This window comes from Glycine soja, chromosome 20 (genome assembly GCF_004193775.1).
Source record: "Glycine soja cultivar W05 chromosome 20, ASM419377v2, whole genome shotgun sequence".
Lineage (NCBI taxonomy): Eukaryota > Viridiplantae > Streptophyta > Magnoliopsida > Fabales > Fabaceae > Glycine > Glycine soja.
The window spans coordinates 12323009-12342573 of NC_041021.1; the positions used below are offsets into that span (position 1 = coordinate 12323009).

The window sequence follows — 19565 nt, forward strand, 5'->3', positions numbered from 1 at the left end:
AAGAACCGTCTTAGAAGGTATAAGAACCGTCTTAGAAGGTATGCTTTCTAATACGGATCTTATGTAAGAAAGAACCGTCTTAAAACGCTCGCGTTTTCAACGACGATGTTTTTAGGAACCGTTGTTAAAAGCTCTATTTAACCGTGGTTAAATAGTATTTTTACAGTTGTGAGTCCGTAAATTTTTTTGAAATTCAGTTTTTAGTATCTCAATTTTTGTTTGACTGGTCAAGATCTCTCAATTTTTTTTATTAAAATTTTTAATTCTTAAACTTTTGTTTAACTAATCAAAGTTCCTAATTTTTTGAGAAATTTTAATTTTTAAATAATATTTTTAATTTATTTAATTAGATTTAAAGGATTTAAACTGAATTTTTTAAAAGTTTAAGGACTAAAATTCTTAATGAAAAAAGGTGAGGGACATTGACCCATCAAAAAAGTTTAGGGACTAAAAACTAAATTTAAAAAAATTAAAAACTAAAAACTCAATTACTCCTAATATGTAAGTAGGCCAATGCCCCTTGTACTTCACCATCAATATATTTCATATGAACCAATTGAGATAGCAACATAAGATCTATTGTAGGACAATATGATTCTTGCTCACTAAAAATGTGGGAAATGAAAAGTCTTATATCAAAATGCTTGTTGTTGAGGACAGTACCAAATATTGCAACAAAAAAAATTATCAATGAATATTCCACTTAAAAAGTATGAGTCTTTAAATGGATACGCTATATGGAATTCCTTTTCCAGTGATTCCAGGTCCTGAAAATGGCTTCATCTGCTCATAAGGCACCACCCCAACACCATGTCTATTTTTCATATTACAATCTGCATTCCTTGAGTCTATAATACCTTCAATTTCCTTGAGTCTCCCATTGAACCTTTCAAAGGATGCCTTTATAGTTGGATCCTCAGCCCATGATGGCTTCAAGTATTGCCCAATATACTCTTCATCTGGGGAATGATATGATAGTATGTTAAAAACTAACATCATTGTAGTTGCTTGGATTTGTGATGGGAAAGACTCCAAAAGAGTTTGCTCAGGATTGTTTAGAAAAGTTTCCCACTCTTCCTTAGAAGGATCTTCTGTAGGTATTTTGGTTCTAATAATGTTCGGTCGATTAGGAAAATAGCCTCCATAAGTATATTGGGTAAAGTTAACAGCTGCATGATGAGCAGATGCTGTCCAAGCTATGGTGGTGATGGTGTCAATAAGGTCTTTTGGTGTTTTGAGATTTGGCCACCATGGTTCTTCAGATTTGTCTCCATGACCCACTGTTCTAATTTCTGTCCACCATGGTTGAAGCTCTTGGTCAGATTCTATGATACTTGGGGTTGGATAGTAATGGTTGACATACTCAGTTATCCATTGTTTGATGGCATCCCATATGAGAAGACCATCATTGGCAAAAGGGTAGTCTTCAATTGTTAGCTTTAGGCCATGTGGTGCATTTGGATCTACCACAGCAATTCCTCTGAAACAATACGATTTAGAATTTTTCCAGTAAATGAATGATTAATATGTGGTTCTAAACTAACAAATACAAGAAAAATCATATAGCATTAGGATCTGTATATATTGTACCTGTCAATAAGATCATTAGGAAGTGCTTGCAAATCAAATCGCCAAAGTTGATCATATGCCGCGGAGCTTAACTCCATTGAATATTTATTTGGTGAAAATGATTTTTCAATGATCCCATTTCCATTGATAAGAATTTCACGAGCAAGTGAATTAATAGCTAGAGTGTATGTCAAATGTGGATGCAGTAGTTTGTAGATTGGATGCATGACACTGAGTTGCCTATTTGTTGCAATGACAAAGGGTTCCATGACAGCATGAGTTCTTAACCTACAAAAAATCATAATTTACACATAGCAAGATAATATCATTTATTAAGACTCCGAACTTTTCACCCCCATTGATAGAGTCAACATATACCAAGTTACAAGGTAGAAGAGAATGATATGATGATGAGTTTAATGTCTATGCACTGACAATGTAAAATCTTTTTACATCGTCATCCAATCATAGATCATCATTTTGAGTTATTTTAAGATAATTATTTCAAAAGTCAACAAACTTATCATACATGATGTGTTGTGATTGGATGTAAAACTTTTACAATGTCGGTGCATAACCTTTTTTTCTCTATGATGATACTCACCAATGATTTATAAGTTCATGAACACCAGCATCATGGGCAAGAACATGAGCTTTGGCAAGCCTCCAAAGCCAAAGATTGGTTGAATGAGAAATTGAATAAGAAGCAGGAGTGAAGACTTGCTTCCATTGTGGCTTGCCATCAATAGGTGGCCTAGTGAGCTCAATAGCTAGTGGCTTCAATGTTCCTTGTTTAGTGAGAAAGAATAGTGTTCGTGATCCATATAGTGTGGTTCCTTCAATCTCTCTCACTTTGCTTACATATGGTAACAATAGATCATGATAGTCTAACATGTACAACTTCTTCTCTTTAATGGCCTGCAAGTGTTCAAGGTATACAACTTTTAAGCATAACATAATCTAAATTTAACAAAGTCATCTATATAGTTTGATACCTCTTCAATTGTGCCATAACCTAGTATATGTGGCTCGATGACTTCTCTGGTGATAGCTGATTCTGGTGGACCATAGATTTGGGATTCTAGTTTACTTCTTAGAGGCCATTCCTACATCATGAATATACCAATAAGAAAACATTGAGATCCTTAAGTTGAGCATAGATGACGTGATTAAAATATTAAACAAATTATTTATGATGATAATCTTGCCTTGACCAATTGGATGCTATATGGGTTCACCCCTGCCAAAGTCTCTCTGGCAAATTCCTCATCTGAAAACCAAAAAAATTTGTCCCCTGCATTTCCAAAACTCACATTCATCCAGAGCTAGAGAAAGTTTGCATTTTGTGGTATCTTTTAGTGTTAAGTAATCAACCACTTGAGCTTTGGTTCGCTATATTAACCAGAGTTCCCAATAAAGGTGATAGACACAAACTTGGTTTCCACCTATTTTGATTTAATTGTTAGATACAAAAGTGAGATGGTCTATTTTGAATAAACTTTTTAATATGCATTTGTAGGATGAAAAAATAAGAAAAAATAAATTAAGTTTCTTCATAAACTAAAATTAACCTATCCATAAATTAAAAAAAAATTCGGAGAATCTAATATGAGATAGATTATACAAATTAACTTATAGAAAAGCTTATTTCATTTTTCTATCTTAAAATTTTCTCCTATAAATATTATTTCAAAAAATTATCTAAACATACCCTTAATTAATTGACAAGATACTGGAGCTTCTATTACCAAGTTATTGGGACTTCAATACTTGCTGCTCAATTTAAAGTTAAATTTCAATACAGCATGGAGTGGTCCTATAAGCTTTACTCGTAGTTCAAGTTCAAAGGGCTATAGGCAAAGAAGGCTTATTAGAGATTAAAAACAAATGTTAAGCCTTAACTCTTGGTTTTTTTTAGAAAAATAGTCTTTGGCATCTATAGTACATTTGTATCAGCAATTTGTAAAATGTATTTGACTCTAGGATTAAATTTTTTTTTCATCCCTACAATTTAACATTTTTTTATTTTTTTTAAATATTTTTTTTTCATTTTAATCCTTACAATATTTATCTTATTTTTAGTCTTTATAATGCTTTAGATAGTATTTTGAACAGTAAAAAATATTTTAAATAATAAAAAAATCCAATTTAAGGTGGTTTAAGAATAAAAAACAAAATAAATATTTTACAAAAACTAAAATAAAAATAAAGTTACAGGAAAAAAAACACTAAATCACACGGATTAAAAATATATTTAAATCTACCATCTAACAATCTAAAAAGAAAGTATTGCAAAAACTGCACGCTTATCAAATTTAAAAATAAGCACTTAAGTTATAAGTCATAAAGATCAACCCTTACTTTTAAGTGTTTCCGGGGTATCAAAGCGCAAAAGGTTCTGGCTATCATTAGCAGCCTCGATCAACCTGGGAACGGTTCTTTGGAGGAAATTTAGGCCATTGCCTTTAAGAGGTGGTAACTTAAATCCTTCTTTGTAGATCGTGTCTATGTCTTCGAAGCTTCTAAATCCAAGATTTTGGTCAGTGAGAATTGCATCTAAGGATTCTAAAATTGCACTCAGTCCTGAGGATATTGTGCTCATTGTGAATTGTGACTGTTTTACATCAGAAAATGTCTCATCGCGAGGAACATAAAAATCTAAACTTCTCTTCTCAGATGATGGATCTGTAAAACAACAACAACAACAAAAAGTAAAAAGCAAATCGTGTTAACTTACATGTTCAAAACTTCAAATCCTTCCACACCAAGCACAGTAACTAGTATCACTATTACAGAAAACTTTTTAGAACGATTAAAAATAACTTTTTAGAACAGTTAGTATCTAAAAAGTGATTAAAGCTATTATAATAAGTTTTTTTTAGATCAGTTATGTCCGTTCTAAAATGTTCACTTTAAAAATAAATGAACAAACAATTGATTAAAGCTATTATAATCAGGGTTTTTTTTTTTTGAAGTAAGCTATGAATCAGTTAAAAACTAACTTTAGGAAAAGATAACTAATTATGCAAAATAAACCTATTTAGTATTTTATCTAATGTCAACTCTTTTATTTTCAATTGTTCTTTAAATTTTATTTTTTTCAAACAACCTGATAACGCGTCAGTGCTTTTCACACCTATACTATCTTCTTAAATTTGAAGATCTCATTTTCCATTTGTTTTTACAATGAGTCACAACTCACAAATTAATTTGAACTTACAAGCTCCTATAATTAAACTATCTAAATCTCTTACAACTAACACATTCCTATCATCTCATCAACTAGAGCTGAACACATAAACCTCTTCAGTATATTTTTTTTAATATTAAAAATGAGAAAATAATGAGTATAAATAGTATCTATACTATAATTCAATTACAAATTAGCATGTATGATAAATTTATTAACTTTATAAATAATTATCTTAAAATTATTTGTATTTAAATATTTTTTATTTGGTTAACAATGCATTGAAAGTACTGCATAAAAAAAATTAAACTTTTTAAAAAATGAGTTTTATTGACAAATGAAAAAAGTCACGAGCAAAAATGACCTGAATCAGTGTGTTCTCGACCAGTACGACACCTTCTTGGATATGGATATTGTTTGGAGCCTCCAAGAACAGGTCTTTTGAGGTTAATGTTAGAATCAGGATCCCCAAGATCATTGTACACATCATAATCATATATTCTATCAGAGCTCTTGCGTTCTCCTTCTCCATTCCCTCTTAGTAGTTCCAATTCCTCTTCCCTCAACCTTCTCAATCCACTTGGTGTTTGTGATGGCAAGTATGACTATTACATGCATGCCTTAGTTAGTCACAAGAACGCTATAGTCTTAAAATTTATAAGAGAAGTGTACTCTATAACAACTTCTTTCCAATATTTTTCTCTTTTATTAGTTAAAATTCATTTAGGTCTAACATGAATCTTATCAATAAAAGAGAATCTGTTAGGACAAAAATATAATAGCGTGTTAATTAATAGCATTTTTATTATAAAAATGAAATAAAAAAAACATAACAAATTTTAATGGTTCTAAAGAGTTTACAAACAAAGGATATATTTTTAGATGGGAGGAGAAGGATATGAAGAAATCATAAGATGATGATTCAATGCTAATAACTGTTTCTTCTATTTCTAATGTTTGGTAGCAGAATTTAGTGTTTGATGTTGAACTGTAGCATTTTCTGTACGTGACATAGAAATCAAGTCTATATACGAACTTTAAGTCTTTTGTTTTTGTTTTTTTTGCTCAGCACTTACGAACTTTAAGTATTATGAAAGAAAAATAAACAACTCGTGTGAACAACTAAAATACCACAATGTATGGTGAGGGAACATTGAGAAGTTTACAAAAGAACAAAAGAGGGACATGACCAGCTAACATTGGAGAAGAAATATTTATTTATTTACATTTTTTTATATGACAGTTTTGTTATAAAAAGAAAGATTAAACTTTCAAATTTATCCTTCAGAATGTAGCAGCAATATTCAGCAAACACATTAATCCCAGTCCCAGAGAAAGCAGAAACCTTATTATGGTCCCTGAGAACATTCTAGGTCATATTAGGCACTGAACACATTGGTTTTTCACAAGAACTTGAAGAGTGGGGGTAGGGATATCATAGTCACCCTTATAAAAATTACTCCATATATTTAATTTTTTTTTTCTCATACTATTTTATAAAATTACAGTTTAATTTTTTTTACTTATAAAAAATTATTAAAGCTGTATATGAAATTTCTTATATATATTATATATGCAAATAAAACTTTAATTTTTTTTATTAAATCATAAATTTTAGTCTTAGTCCTCTTTAATTAAATCAAAATTTTAACCTTTCCCCTGCTAGTAGTATGGCCAACAATATAATTCTTGGGGACAATAATATATAGAGTTTATGCAATTTTCAGGGAGTAATAACCTGGCTACTGCCAAATTTGTCAAGGGCAAATCTTGGGATTTACTCCCGGATAAAGAAAACAAATTAAAAACAAAAGTTTTCAGGACATTCTAAAGAAATTTTTTCATTCAATTTTTAAATCAGTACTTTTAAAAGGCGAGATTTAAAAATTAAAGCAGAAATAGACATCTCAACTTATACTCTATTGATTTATTAATTTTTAAATTGAGGAAGTCTTTATCAGTAAAATTGAACATTTTTTTAACATAAAACTTACTAAATTAATCTTAAAATGACATTTTGTGACACTAACCTTGTCTGTAAAGAAGACTCTCTTGACAGGATTATCATACTTGGGCTGAACCCATGAATCACAGGTGAGGTGCACAGGGCCATCAGGGAAACCATCAAAGACTATGCTCTTTAAAAACATCTCATTGTGATGTTCATTCTCAACCAAAACAGCACCAACTTTCCCGAACTCTGTTGGTAACTCAAATGTGGCCTCATAATACACCTCATCCTCTTTTTCCTCAGTCTTGTGTGCATCACCTTTAATTGTCTTTTTCTCTAAGTTTGTTTCTTCATTCATAGAAAACAAAGGGTAAGGAAAGTAATTAAAAACATTATTAAGAGTGAGAGAGAATTGTAAAAGCTTAAATAAAACTAGCTAACAACTAACAAAAACAAATGTTAGCAATACTCTCTCTTTTTTAAAATGATTGACGTTTAAGATATTTTCACATAAATAAAAACAAGTATTCCAAGACAACCTTTTAAAAAAATATTCCAAGACAATATTGTTAGGGGACAATTTTACTAAAATATTTTTACTTTCTTTCTTAATTTCAATATAATATGTTTAGAGAACATATTAAAAAACTGAAAATATCAGTCAATATGAAAATTTATTTTAATGCTAAAACATCAATCAATTTAAAATGGAGGGAGTACACTCTTTTAAAAGTTCTATTATTGATTAAAATTCATTAATAATTAGAAAATTTTATGAGTTACACATTATATTTAATGAATCTTCGTCTTCTTATTTTCAGTAAATCTTCTTATTTTCAATAAATTTTGATCAGTAAAAAATATAATAAAATGAATATTTTCCTGTTCTGCTTTGTATAATATTGTTGGTAACTAACTAGAAGTCTAGAACTTTTTTTTTTTTATCCCAGAATTGAAAGCAGTGTCAGTGTCCCGGAGTTTATACTAACTCAATCAACTAAGTTATATATATATTTGAGTTTTCAGCTCGCCAATGGTATGTTTAATTCGTGGATAGGGTTAAGATTTGTCAAAACACTATTTACAGCTTGTTTCTAGTGTGTTTATGGCACTGTCAGCAAGGTCCTTATAAAAATTACATTGTTTTTAGTATAAGTTACTTGTTGATATAAAATGTGAAATAATAAGTGAATAAATTATTAGCCTAATATAGAATCCTTTTTAGTTTTTATCAATAATTTTATAATTTTCAAGGTTTTCAATATTTTTTAATTTTTACAAATCTTAAAAATAAAATAGTATGGATCCATTGATCATGTAGAACATCTATAATGAAGTTGCTTATGTGAATTGCTTGAAAATAATACAAGTTGCTTAACAAAAATTGTTGTTGAAGCATTTGATGTAACCTTTCTTATCAACAATGTAATATTGCTTAATAATTTTTTATCAATAAAAACATACTTTCTAGGTCATGAATCAACACAAAAAATGTCAAACATTAAGTTAAACACCCACGTGATATATGCATTTAAGTAAATCTTGTATAACTCTTAAATATATGTATCATTCCTCCTTTCCATTTCAGATTTCTTAAAAAATGTTAGGATAAATAGATGTTTTTCATCCCTATTAAATTATCAAAATTTGGATTTAGTCCCTACAAAAAATATTATATGCTTTTGTTCATGCAAAATTATAATGTTACTTTTTGGCCTAGAGCAAGGGTTTAATGCTTCGGAACCTACATGAATTTTTTTAATTTAATTTTGAAATGTAATTTTTGGGAGTTAAAAATCACCACAAATTATAAAAAAATACAAAAAATCAAATTCACAATACCTAAACAGCCATAACCACTGCACCTCAAACTCCACAATCATCACACCTCGAACAACCAAATAGCCACCACCTCCAACTAAAGGAATCCCAATTCAAATTTGAAAGTGTTGGCCACAAAAACATCAACATCAACACCAATTGGAATCCCAATGAAAATGAACTATACCCAAAAAATTAAAAAAACTTGTGATTCCCCCAACACTTTTAACAGAAACCAAGTAGGAAAAAAGTATGATTCTCTCCAATTGCATGTTGTAACATTCGTCGTCATCGCTATTGACAACATCAACGACAACGATGATGACACCTCCACCATTGCCATGGGCCATGGCAACCTTGATAACTTTAATTCAATTATTTCTTCTTCTTGTCTCCTTTTTACTCTATGGACGTCTTTCTATTTTTAGATCTGTGATTCGCTCTCCAAACTTGCTTATATTTTTAGATCTCAAATCGTTTCTCATTTTGGATTTGCGATTACTTCTTCTGTGCAAGATATTCAAGGTCAACCTTGCTCACTCGCTCCTTCACACCACACTCCTCCATATCGACACTACCATTGACGTCGTCGAGATTTGAGGGGCTTGTTGTGGAGGGAGGAGAGGAAGAGGGGGTGATGGGAGGAGCGAATAGGGAGGGGAGGGACTAGAGGAAGGATTCGGGTTTGGATTCAGATACTAGTTCAAAGACTTGGGAAGCGTGACACAATGGAGTGCGATAACCATGGAGGGATTTGTGCCAATGGGGACAACCAAGGGAGAGAGGAATGTGGAGGGTATTGGTGGAGAGGTTGGATTTAAAGTTTTGAAAGGGGAGGGAGAAGTGACAAAGAGAGAAAGGTATGTGTAATAAAAAAAGTTATAAATTAACTCAAATGTCTTATCGAACATAATCCTTATTTTTTGTAGACTAGTAATTCAAATGGTCCATAATGAACCATAATTCTAGACCGTTACATTAATCTTATTTCATAGATCATATTTACATCTTCTACACTAGATTATCAATCCCAAAAACCTCTCCCTAGCAACCAAAGCTGCCAACCGCCATAGAGCTCCCAAAAACATCTTCAGACACTTTAATCTTGGTCACACCAAATCCTTACCCTCATTCTCCCTCCCTCTCTCTCCACCATTTTCGGCAGCCCTTTCATCACTTCTGGCTTGGCGACCCCATCACCACCCACCCCCATTGTCCCCCTTCGGTCACTACTCACCCCGTAACCACGTACAACTTACCTCCTTCGATGACTATTTTCTCCTCTTCTAATTATCTAAGTTTCAAAATGTTCATTTTTTCTTCTATTTTGCTTCTATGGCAGATTCAAACCTCAAAGTCAGAGATTTACGACAGATTTAGGGGGTGGAGCGACAACGAGCAAGGAACATGAGATCATTCTTGTCACTGCCAATCTAGGAGAGTGACGCTTGGATTTGCGGTGGAGAGGTGCGACGTTGAGGTGGAAAATGACTTTGACGGTTAAAAGACAACGCGACAATGGTGAAGGAAACAAATATGCAACTACCATGCGTTGATTTGATAGAGAGGTGCGAGGTAGAGGAAAGCGTGAGCTTTGCGGAAGGAGGGGAATGATTCATACGACAATTGCTGAGAGAGGCGAGGGATTGAGTGTGCAATGTGGAGAAAAATGTCGCCGTCTAAAAAATGACCTATAATATTGAGACTAATCTAACGGTCAAAAATCATAATCCAAAATGATCACCTATCACGGTAATCCACCCTAGAAATGACAGCCAAAATGGGACAAATAGAATAATACTTCAACCTCTAAATTTTCACAAGATAAAAACAACAAAATATCTTTTTTTTCCCGAAATCCGACGCTGCTCTTTTTTGTATTTGTCTTCTTTCAATAAGAATAAAAAATTAGCAGAAATAAGAATTGTGATTTCCTTGGTGGGCTCCACTAACAGATTATTGTGACTTGTGTGACTTTGAGGCTAATTATTTCTTTAATGGATAAGAACTTCCAAACGTAGAAATATTTTCTTCATTCAATTCTATTGGCCATTTTAAGCAAGGTTTGGCTCTTTGTGCTGAACCAACTGATCATTTGATGAATAAGTAAGGTTTGACTCTTCTTCTTTTTTTTTTTTTAAGAAAAAACAAGGTTTGACTTTATATATTTTTTGCTTTTTCCTCTTTTGAAAGGAAAATATGGTAAACTCAATTTTTTGAGAGTTGAGTAAAAGCGAGTTTTTTCTCTCTTGGTAGACAAAAGAGAACTTCTATAAAAGTATTTGAATAATTTTTTACTTTTAGGGACTTTTGATTAAAAAAAAATTGATTTTTCAAGAATCTAAACTTGAAAATATCTGTATTTCATTTTTGATTTATTTAAAAAAAAAATCCACAAATTATTTTTCTTTATGTTTTTTACAAAATTTTTCTCATAAGAAAAGTAAAAATATATCTTCGATAGCTGATCCAAAGGATTAAAGTTGTGAGATTTTACCGAAGGTCAAAAACCATTACGATAATTACTGAAAAAAATAAAAGAAGTAAAAATCCAACTTAAACAAGGACGCCTCCTAATATAACTTATATGTGATTCTAGTCTTTATAATTTTTGGATTACTCAAACCAGGTCTCTCCGAAAAAAATCATCCAATAACTGAATATATAAATATATAATATTTAAATAAAAACCAAATAAAAAAATGGTTTTCATTATATTGTATATATTATTTTATTAATTTATATAAATCAATGATACAACACACCTTCACTTTATTTCTATTAACTGTTGGAAGAGAAAACAATCGGTTGCCCAATGTATATCTCCACCTCTAGCTAAAACCCAGAGACTCTATTCATGTACGTACATATATACTGTTAGCCTCATCCAATATATAGATGTTCTTTCACACACGAATGTTAAAATAGAATTCATAATTACGTACTCAAGCCACATATTAATTTCTCTATAAAAAAAAGCAACATATTAATTAGGCAACATACTTATTTGTCAATCATAATGTTAATTGTTGGATGAAATCCTGATATATTAATTTCCTTAATTGTTAAAATGAAGTATTCTATGTTTCATTTCAACAATTATGAAAATTAATATAAAAATTAAAGAATAAAATATAATTTTTGTTTTCTTTTTTAAAAAATTTATTATTTTAGTTTCTTATTTTTTAATTGAAATATTTTATCTTTCCTTTTAAAATATTTATTATTTTAGTTTCTTATTTTTTAATTGAGACATTTCGTCTTTTACTTTTAAAAAATTCATAATTTTAGTTTTATAGTCAATTTTAAGTTAATTTATGTACATTATAAATTGACACATATTTATTTATTATTCACATGATAATTCTTGTAAAAAAATTTAATTGTTAATAAATTTAATTTATTAGAAAAGAATTAAAAAGTACACTGTCGAATGAATTTAAAATTGAACAAGAAAACTAAAATTACAAATTTTTTCAAATTGTAGGGCAAAATGTTTTAATTAAAAAAATTAAAATCACAATTTTTTTTTAAACGTGAAAGATAAAATGTTTCAATTAAAAAGCAAGAAAATTAAAATTATTCATATAAAAAAAATAGGAAGATGAAAATTACATTTTAGTCAACATATAAATAAAAGCAAAACTTACTTGAATCAAGCTCATTGCTAACAAGCTCCAAAGTAAGAGTTTTCCCAACCAACTCTTCAATCCCTTCAACACCATCTCTAACGAGATTCGTTAGTAGCCCACCACCACCACTTCGCTTCACAATCACAATGGCCTTCGCATTCTGAGCCTTATTAGGGTTGTTGTTGGAGGTGCCACTCTTTTTCCTCATCACAGCCTTCACGCGCCGAGACACGCACCCTATGCGAACCTCTCTCGGAACCCTAATATTACTACTTGCTGGGAAAGAGAGTTTGCCTTGGCTCAAGAAGCAACTACCTATATTCATATGGCAAATGTGAGAGTATATTTTATTATGCATACACAAGGGGGAAACTACACTGTTAATGATGGATTGGTGCACATGTTGATTTTTTAGCGTGAGGTTGTGGGGTTGCTGATTTCAGTGGATATGGTTATTCCCCCAATGTAACAATGCATTTATATTTAAGTACAAAACGTGCCTTGGCGTATCTGGTGCCTTCTTCTAGCATGGAACCTTATCACCTACCGTTAGCAAAGTTGCGTACAAAATACAAATAAACCCAAACAAGACAAATAAATATCCATAAAAAGTAGGGTTACATATTGGTAAGATAATAAATGAGCCAAGTGGCCAATGTAAATTGCCAGTTGTCAGTTTGTCACAAGTAGCTAAGGATTTACTATAAACTTCCAATCTTCTCATGATGATGAGTGTTGGGCGATCAGTTTGAATTTGTTTTATCTTGTTCACCAATACTTTAAAATACTGATTAAGAAATTATAAGAAAAATTTTTAATTAAAAATTATAATTAAGGAGATGTATTTTAACACATTTCAATAAAAAAAAACTTTTTTCTTTCATCGCCTTAATCATACTCTTAGGGTATGGGTTAATATTTATCTTTTTTTTAATGTTACTTATATATCCAAGGTGGGCTCAAGTCAAGTTTTAGGCTACCAACATTTGTCATTAATTTTTTAAAGCAAAAAATACTATACATATTGACTAAAAGGCTCTCCACATTACTCTTTTTAAAATAAAATAAAAAATCTCAATTTTTTTAGACCTCACTTTCTGGTGGATCAAACCTGTACTTATCTCGCTTAGTGAGCAATCTTTTCCATCAAAAGCTCTAAATACTTAAAGAGTTAGCTAGGTATCTGTAACTAAATTAATGAAAATACTTATAATGCTGAGATGTTTACTCATTCTTTTTCAGTTTTCTGGATAAAAATATGTTTTCTCATTCTGTTATAATATTTGTTGATAAACAAATACAAATCAGCCACCAAGCGTGTTGATTAGCTGACGTTGAATTGTTTTAACTTACCTAGACTTTAAATACTTGAGAAAAAAAACATTTGTCACTCAAAATAATTTCATCTGACTCAATATGATTGTAATCAATACAAAATACTTCTGATTTTTAAAAAAATCTGTAAGTATATGTATGGTGGAAAAAGGAGATCCAATAAAGGAGGATCACCTATTGACTGACAGATATATTATTTTTATAATACCAACGAATCGTAAAGATTTTAAGCTGCTGTCGGCAACGTGATGCCATTTCAAAGATTTCTGTAATATCATTGACTATTTGATTTAAAAAGTATTTATTTGTATTAATTATAAAATTAAAAAAATGAAGCACGATGCTCCGTATTTGTGACGCGGGCGTTGAAAGCGAATGGGCATGTTATTTGTCTTCAAAGTGCTGTTTAGGTACATATTGGTTGGTCCTTTGACAGTCTGTATAAATAAATGACAAAAAATTAATATTTTTTTTATTATTAATATTGTTATTATTGTTGTTTCATTGTTTAAATATAATTTAGAATTTAATTATAATATATTAACATCATAAATTTCTTACCCTATCATCAAATTATGAATTATCATATACAAAAAATAAATTGTTAACTTTTCTAACAACTACTTTAAAATAATAGTTTCATTTCGTATATAAATTAGAAATTAATTAGAATACACAGAATAGAAAAAAAAAATTTACACTATTATTTAATCATGAATAGTCAGTCTATCATGTTGCATGAGAAGGTTTTATAAGAATTGTTTTTAAAATTATAATTAAGATTATTTGTAATCAATTATTAATGTAAAAATCTTTATACTATAGTATACTATCAAAATTAAACTCAATAACTTAATGAACACTGGAATTTAAAACCTTAACTCGGATTTGAGAGTTTTTTAAACCAAAAATACAAACAAAAATTAAAAAATGCTCTAATTATACAAGTACAAAATTATATAGATAAATAATAAAAACATTATTTGGGATGAGAAATTGATTTCCCACATCCCGATTTCTCAAAATGTAGCTTCCAAATTTTTTTATTTTCATTGTTGGGAAATTGGTGACCATGCACAGATTTCTCGAACATGTTTTTTTTTTCATTTTTTTTATAATCTTATATTTTTTTTGATTTTATAATTACTTCTTTTATTCTTTGAAAACTTTTTTAGAATGCTTTTTATTTTCTTTTAATTTCCAATTTTATGATTTGTTAAAATAAAAATGTTAGTTATAGGAATTACTTAATTCCTTTAAAGTTCTTATGGAGACCATCTTTTGTGTGTTTTTTTTTTTTTTTATGTTTATGATGTTTTATCAATTGAGTAATAATGTAGTCTCATATATTTCACATTGATGAATTGGATGATACAAGTTTCATATATTGAATAGATATAATAATGCTTCAAAGTCATGTCTAAAAATGCAAAAAATAAAATAAAATGGACTTAGTGAATTCCTTTAAACGTTTAATGTGATTCACTTTTTGCTCGATTTTACTCATGTTTATATTGTTTTTTGGTTGGAACAATAGTTAAACCCCATAAATTTCATGTATATGAATCCAATGATACAACTTTCACATCTACAATATGTCTAAAAATGTATGAAAATTGTGCTCCAAAATGCACAAACATTAGTTTTTGGACTTAGTGAATTCATTTAAGTTTGTCTAGGTGGTCAAGGCAAAAAAATAACTACAATGCTTTTACAAGTTGCATCATATTTTTTAACAACTCAACTTGAATTCTTAGTCAGCAAAATAATAATAAAAAATTTGAATTGAAAGATACTCTTGTATATACACCAATTGAATCAGCCCAAAAGATATTTCATGTGTAACAACCTAGGTCATTCCAAAAACAAATGTTTTCATCGTGTTGGAAATACAAGCTCAAGCCAATAACGTTAATTTTAATCTTATGTCAAATTGTTTGTAATTTAATTGTTACTCAAAACAACATTAATTTAAATGTTATGTTGTATTATTTGTAATTTATTCTATTTTATGTTAACTTAATCTCTGTTTTAGTTTAATTAAAGTTGTGGGTTAAACACAACTTTTATTAACAATTTTTTTAATAAAAAAAGATTGAGATAATTTTATAAAAAATATGAAAATAAAAATAAAATGAAAATCCACTCTAGAAAAACTGAAAAAAATAAATAAAAAATATAGAATTAATAAAAAAACAAATCAAAAGGCAAAAATAAATAAATGACACAATTAAAAACATCATGAAAAAAAGAAAAAAATATAATATATATATATATATATAATTAAAAAAAAGCCCACCACTACTAACAATAGAAGAATTACTCTGGTGGGTTTGGGCTGAAATAGTGATGGCATGGTGACTTTGCTGGAAGTTGTCGAAAATCGTGGGAGGTTTGGGTTGGGTTACAAGCGAAGATTTATGTTTCAGATTTGATGTAATTGAATAGTTTTGTATCCTATTGCCATGCCTAAGGCTTTAGGAGTTACTTTTTGTCGGGCATACTTTTCTTTAAAATTCCAGTGATCATTAATATACTACATTTGATAGATATATTCCCTTTCGCATCTTTTGCCGTTTCATCTCTCTGTATATTTATTTTCGTTGCGATTAAATGATTTGTTGCAGATTCGATAATGAGTCCTGTGAAGGCAATGATACTAAGGCCCTGGATTTTGATTTTGAGTAGCTAGTTAATCAAACCGAAGAGGAATAAGATGAGGATTGGGGATTCCCTCTTGATTTGTTGAGAATAGTGGAGCGGGAAGAGAGGGAGATAAAATCGCATCAAGAGGAAACAAAGGTTGTTAACTTGGGCACTAGTGAAGAGAAAAAAGAGGTCAAGATTGGCACTTGTGTGTCAGCTAACGTCCAAGAAGAGTTGGTGGCCCTATTGCGAGACTCCCAAGACATCTTCGCTTGGCCTTATCAGGATATGCCTAGTTTGAGCTCAGAAATTATGCAGCATAGGTTACCGTTGAATCTCGAATGCTCCGTGATGAAACAGAAATTGAGGAGAATGAAGCCTGAGATGTCCCTAAAGATAAAAAATAGAGGTGAAGAAACAATTTGATGTGGGTTTTTTAGCCGTTGCCCGTACCCAGAGTGGGTTGCCAACATTGTGTCAGTCCCAAAAAAGGATGGAAAAGTGTGAATGTGTATGGACTATCGAGATCTAAACCGAGCCAGTCCAAAGGATAATTTTCTTTTACCTCACATTGACGTTCTGGTGGATGATACAACCCACTTTGCCCTATTCTCTTTCATGGATGGGTTTTTAGGGTATAATCAGATAAAGATGGCATTAGAGGATATGGAGAAGACGACTTTCATTACTATGTGGGGAACCTTCTGTTATAAGGTAATGCCTTTTGGGATGAAAAATATTAGGGCAGCATATCAGCGGGCCATAGTGACATTGTTCCATGACATGACGCATAAGGAGGTCGAGGTCTATGTAGATGACATGATTGCAAAATCAAGAACGGTGGAGGCGCACTTAGTCAATTTGTGGAAGTTGTTTGAGCGACTACGTAAATACAAGTTGAGATTGAATCCCGCAAAGTGCACGTTTGGGGTAAAATCTGGGAAGCTACTCGGTTTTGTTGTTAGCCAAAAAGGAATAGAGGTGGATCTAGATAAGGTGAAAGCAATCCTTGAGATGCCTGAGCCACGTACAGAGAAATAAGTTTGTGGGTTCTTGAGAAGGTTGAATTACATCGCTAGATTCATATCACAGTTAACTGCCACTTGTGAGCCTCTTTTCAAGTTGTTGCGTAAGAATCAGTCTGTTAAGTGGGTGATGATTGTCAAGTAGCATATGAGAGAATTAAACAATGTTTGATGAATCCTTCTGTGCTCGTACCACCAATGCCTGGGAGACCTCTTATTTTGTACATGATAGTGTTAGATGAGTCGATGGGGGTGTGATGCAATCCTACCCCCAAGGGTATTGGATAGAAGACTCCAAGAAGATTGAGCCAGAGATGAAGGAGAAGGCCCTAGGGTTCTCATGAGCCTTAGGATAGACTTTGGGCCCATGGGCTAAGTATGAGCCCACTTATCGTTGTACATATTAGATTAGGGTTTCATTATTTTTGAACCTTGCATTTAAGGCTCCATAGTGTAGGGAGGGTACCCTAGTAATGTAGGATTTTTCAGTCCTTGTATTTTAAGGCACCTAGACTAGTTTTTGTATCAGGGGTAGTTTTGTAATTTCACATGCATTAAGTGCACTATTTGATGTGTGTGTGTTGGGAGAGAAGTTTAATTGAATGGGTGTGTACTAGGGCAACATGATGAATCGGGAAAAAAGAACAAGCCATTTATTACTTGAGCAAGACATTCACAGCGTGAGAGATGAACTACTTATTACTAGAAAGGACATGGTGTGCCTTGGCATGGGCAACACACCGTTTGAGGTAGTATATGTTGAATTGCACTACTTGGTTGGTGTCCAAAGCGGATCCAATCAAATACATCTTCTATGGCAGGTTTTGTTGTCAGAGTTTGATATTGTTCATGTCACTCAGAAGGCAATAAAAGGGAGCACTTTGGCAGATTATCTGGCTCAACAGCCCATAAATGATTATCAGCCTATGCATCCAGAATTCCCTGATGAGAATATCATGGCCCTATTTGAGGAAGAGGGTGATGATGAAGACAAAGAGAAGTGGATTGTATGATTTTGATGGTGCGTCTAATGTGTTGGGGCACGAAATTGGTTTAGTGTTGGTTTCACCAAATAAACAATGTTTGCCTTCCATGACTAGATTGTGTTTTGATTGTACAAATAATATGGCAGAGTACGAAGCATGCGCCTTGGGATTTAGAGTAGGAATTGACTTTAGGGTTAAGTTGCTCAAAGTGTATAGGGATTCAACGTTGGTAATTCATCAGTTGAAAGGTGAATGAGAAACTAGAGACCATAAGTTGATACCTTATTAGGCTTACATCAAGGAATTGATGAAGGTCTTCGATGATATATCATTTCATCACATTCCTAGAGAGGAAAACCAAATGGATGATGCTCTTGCCACTCTATCGTTCATGTTCAAAATATGCCCTCATGGAGACTTGTCATGCATAGAAATCAAATGTCACATTAAGCTTGCATACTATTGTTTAATAGAAGAAGAAAAGGATGATAAGCCTTGATATTTCGATATCAAACGATACATCAAGGACAAGGAATACCCGCCTGGGGCCTCTGACAATGATGAGAGGAGATTACGGAGGTTGGTGACCAGTTTCCTTCTGAACGAGGATGTCCTATATAAAAGGAACCATGATATGGTATTGCTCAGGTGTGTGAATGCAGACGAGGCCGAGTAGATACTAGCGAAGGTTCATGAAGGATCCTTTGGAACCTATGTCAATGGGCATACCATGGGCCGAAAGGTTCTGAGAGCTGGGTATTATTGGATCACAATGGAGAATGATTGTTGTGTTCACATGAGGAAATGCAACAAGTGCCAAGCTTTTGCAGATAATGTTAATGTTCCACCTGTACTGTTGAATGTGTTGTTAGCGCCATGGCCGTTCTCAATGTGGGGCATAGATGTGATTGGGGATATCAAGCCCAAGGCTTCAAATAGGCATCATTTCATCCTAGTCGCCATTGATTACTTCACCAAATGGGTGGAAGCTGCCCCGTATGCTAATATGACTAGGAATGTGGTGGTTAGATTAATCAAGAAGGAGATAATTTACAGATATGGGTTGCCCAAAAAAATAATCACCGATAATATCACTAACTTGAACAACAAAATGATGAAGGAGATGTGTGAGAATTTCAAGATCCAACACCATAATGCAACATCTTATCGGCCCAACATATGGTTTAGTTGAGGATGCCAATAAAAATATCAAGAAGATTATTTAGAAGATGACAATGTCATACAAAGATTGGCATGAGATGCTGTCATTCACATTTCATGGTTATCAAACTTTTGTGCGCACTTCTACTGGGGCAACCCCATTCTCTTTGGTGTATAGGATTGAAGTTGTGCTCCCTTTTAAGGTAGAGATACCTTCTTTGAGAATTCTAGCATAATCAAGGTTGGAAG

The 19565-nt window shown here is 31.8% G+C and overlaps 1 protein-coding gene across 1 annotated transcript; it reads right to left on the minus strand.

Annotated features, from left to right (window-relative positions):
• Positions 1–500: 500 nt before the first annotated feature.
• Positions 501–12625, minus strand: LOC114403571 (linoleate 13S-lipoxygenase 2-1, chloroplastic-like). The gene is made up of 9 exons (XM_028366592.1): positions 12182–12625; positions 6790–7058; positions 5124–5364; positions 3931–4254; positions 2778–2863; positions 2565–2675; positions 2174–2487; positions 1591–1857; positions 501–1480 (listed from the first exon to the last, which is right to left on the minus strand). The coding sequence occupies exons 1-9, from the start codon at positions 12519–12521 to the stop codon at positions 721–723; spliced, it is 2712 nt and encodes a 903-aa protein (XP_028222393.1). The 5' UTR covers positions 12522–12625; the 3' UTR covers positions 501–720.
• Positions 12626–19565: the final 6940 nt, after the last annotated feature.

Bases quoted from the DNA above. Each gene is read 5' to 3' on its own strand.
- LOC114403571 (XM_028366592.1), bottom strand. From the start codon at position 12,521: ATGCATAATAAAATATACTCTCACATTTGCCATATGAATATAGGTAGT. The intron at 4,255-5,123 runs GTCATTTTTGCT...GTTGTTTTACAG, and splicing joins TCGAGAACACACTGATTCAG to ATCCATCATCTGAGAAGAGA. The intron at 1,481-1,590 runs GTACAATATATA...GTATTGTTTCAG, and splicing joins CCTAATGATCTTATTGACAG to AGGAATTGCTGTGGTAGATC.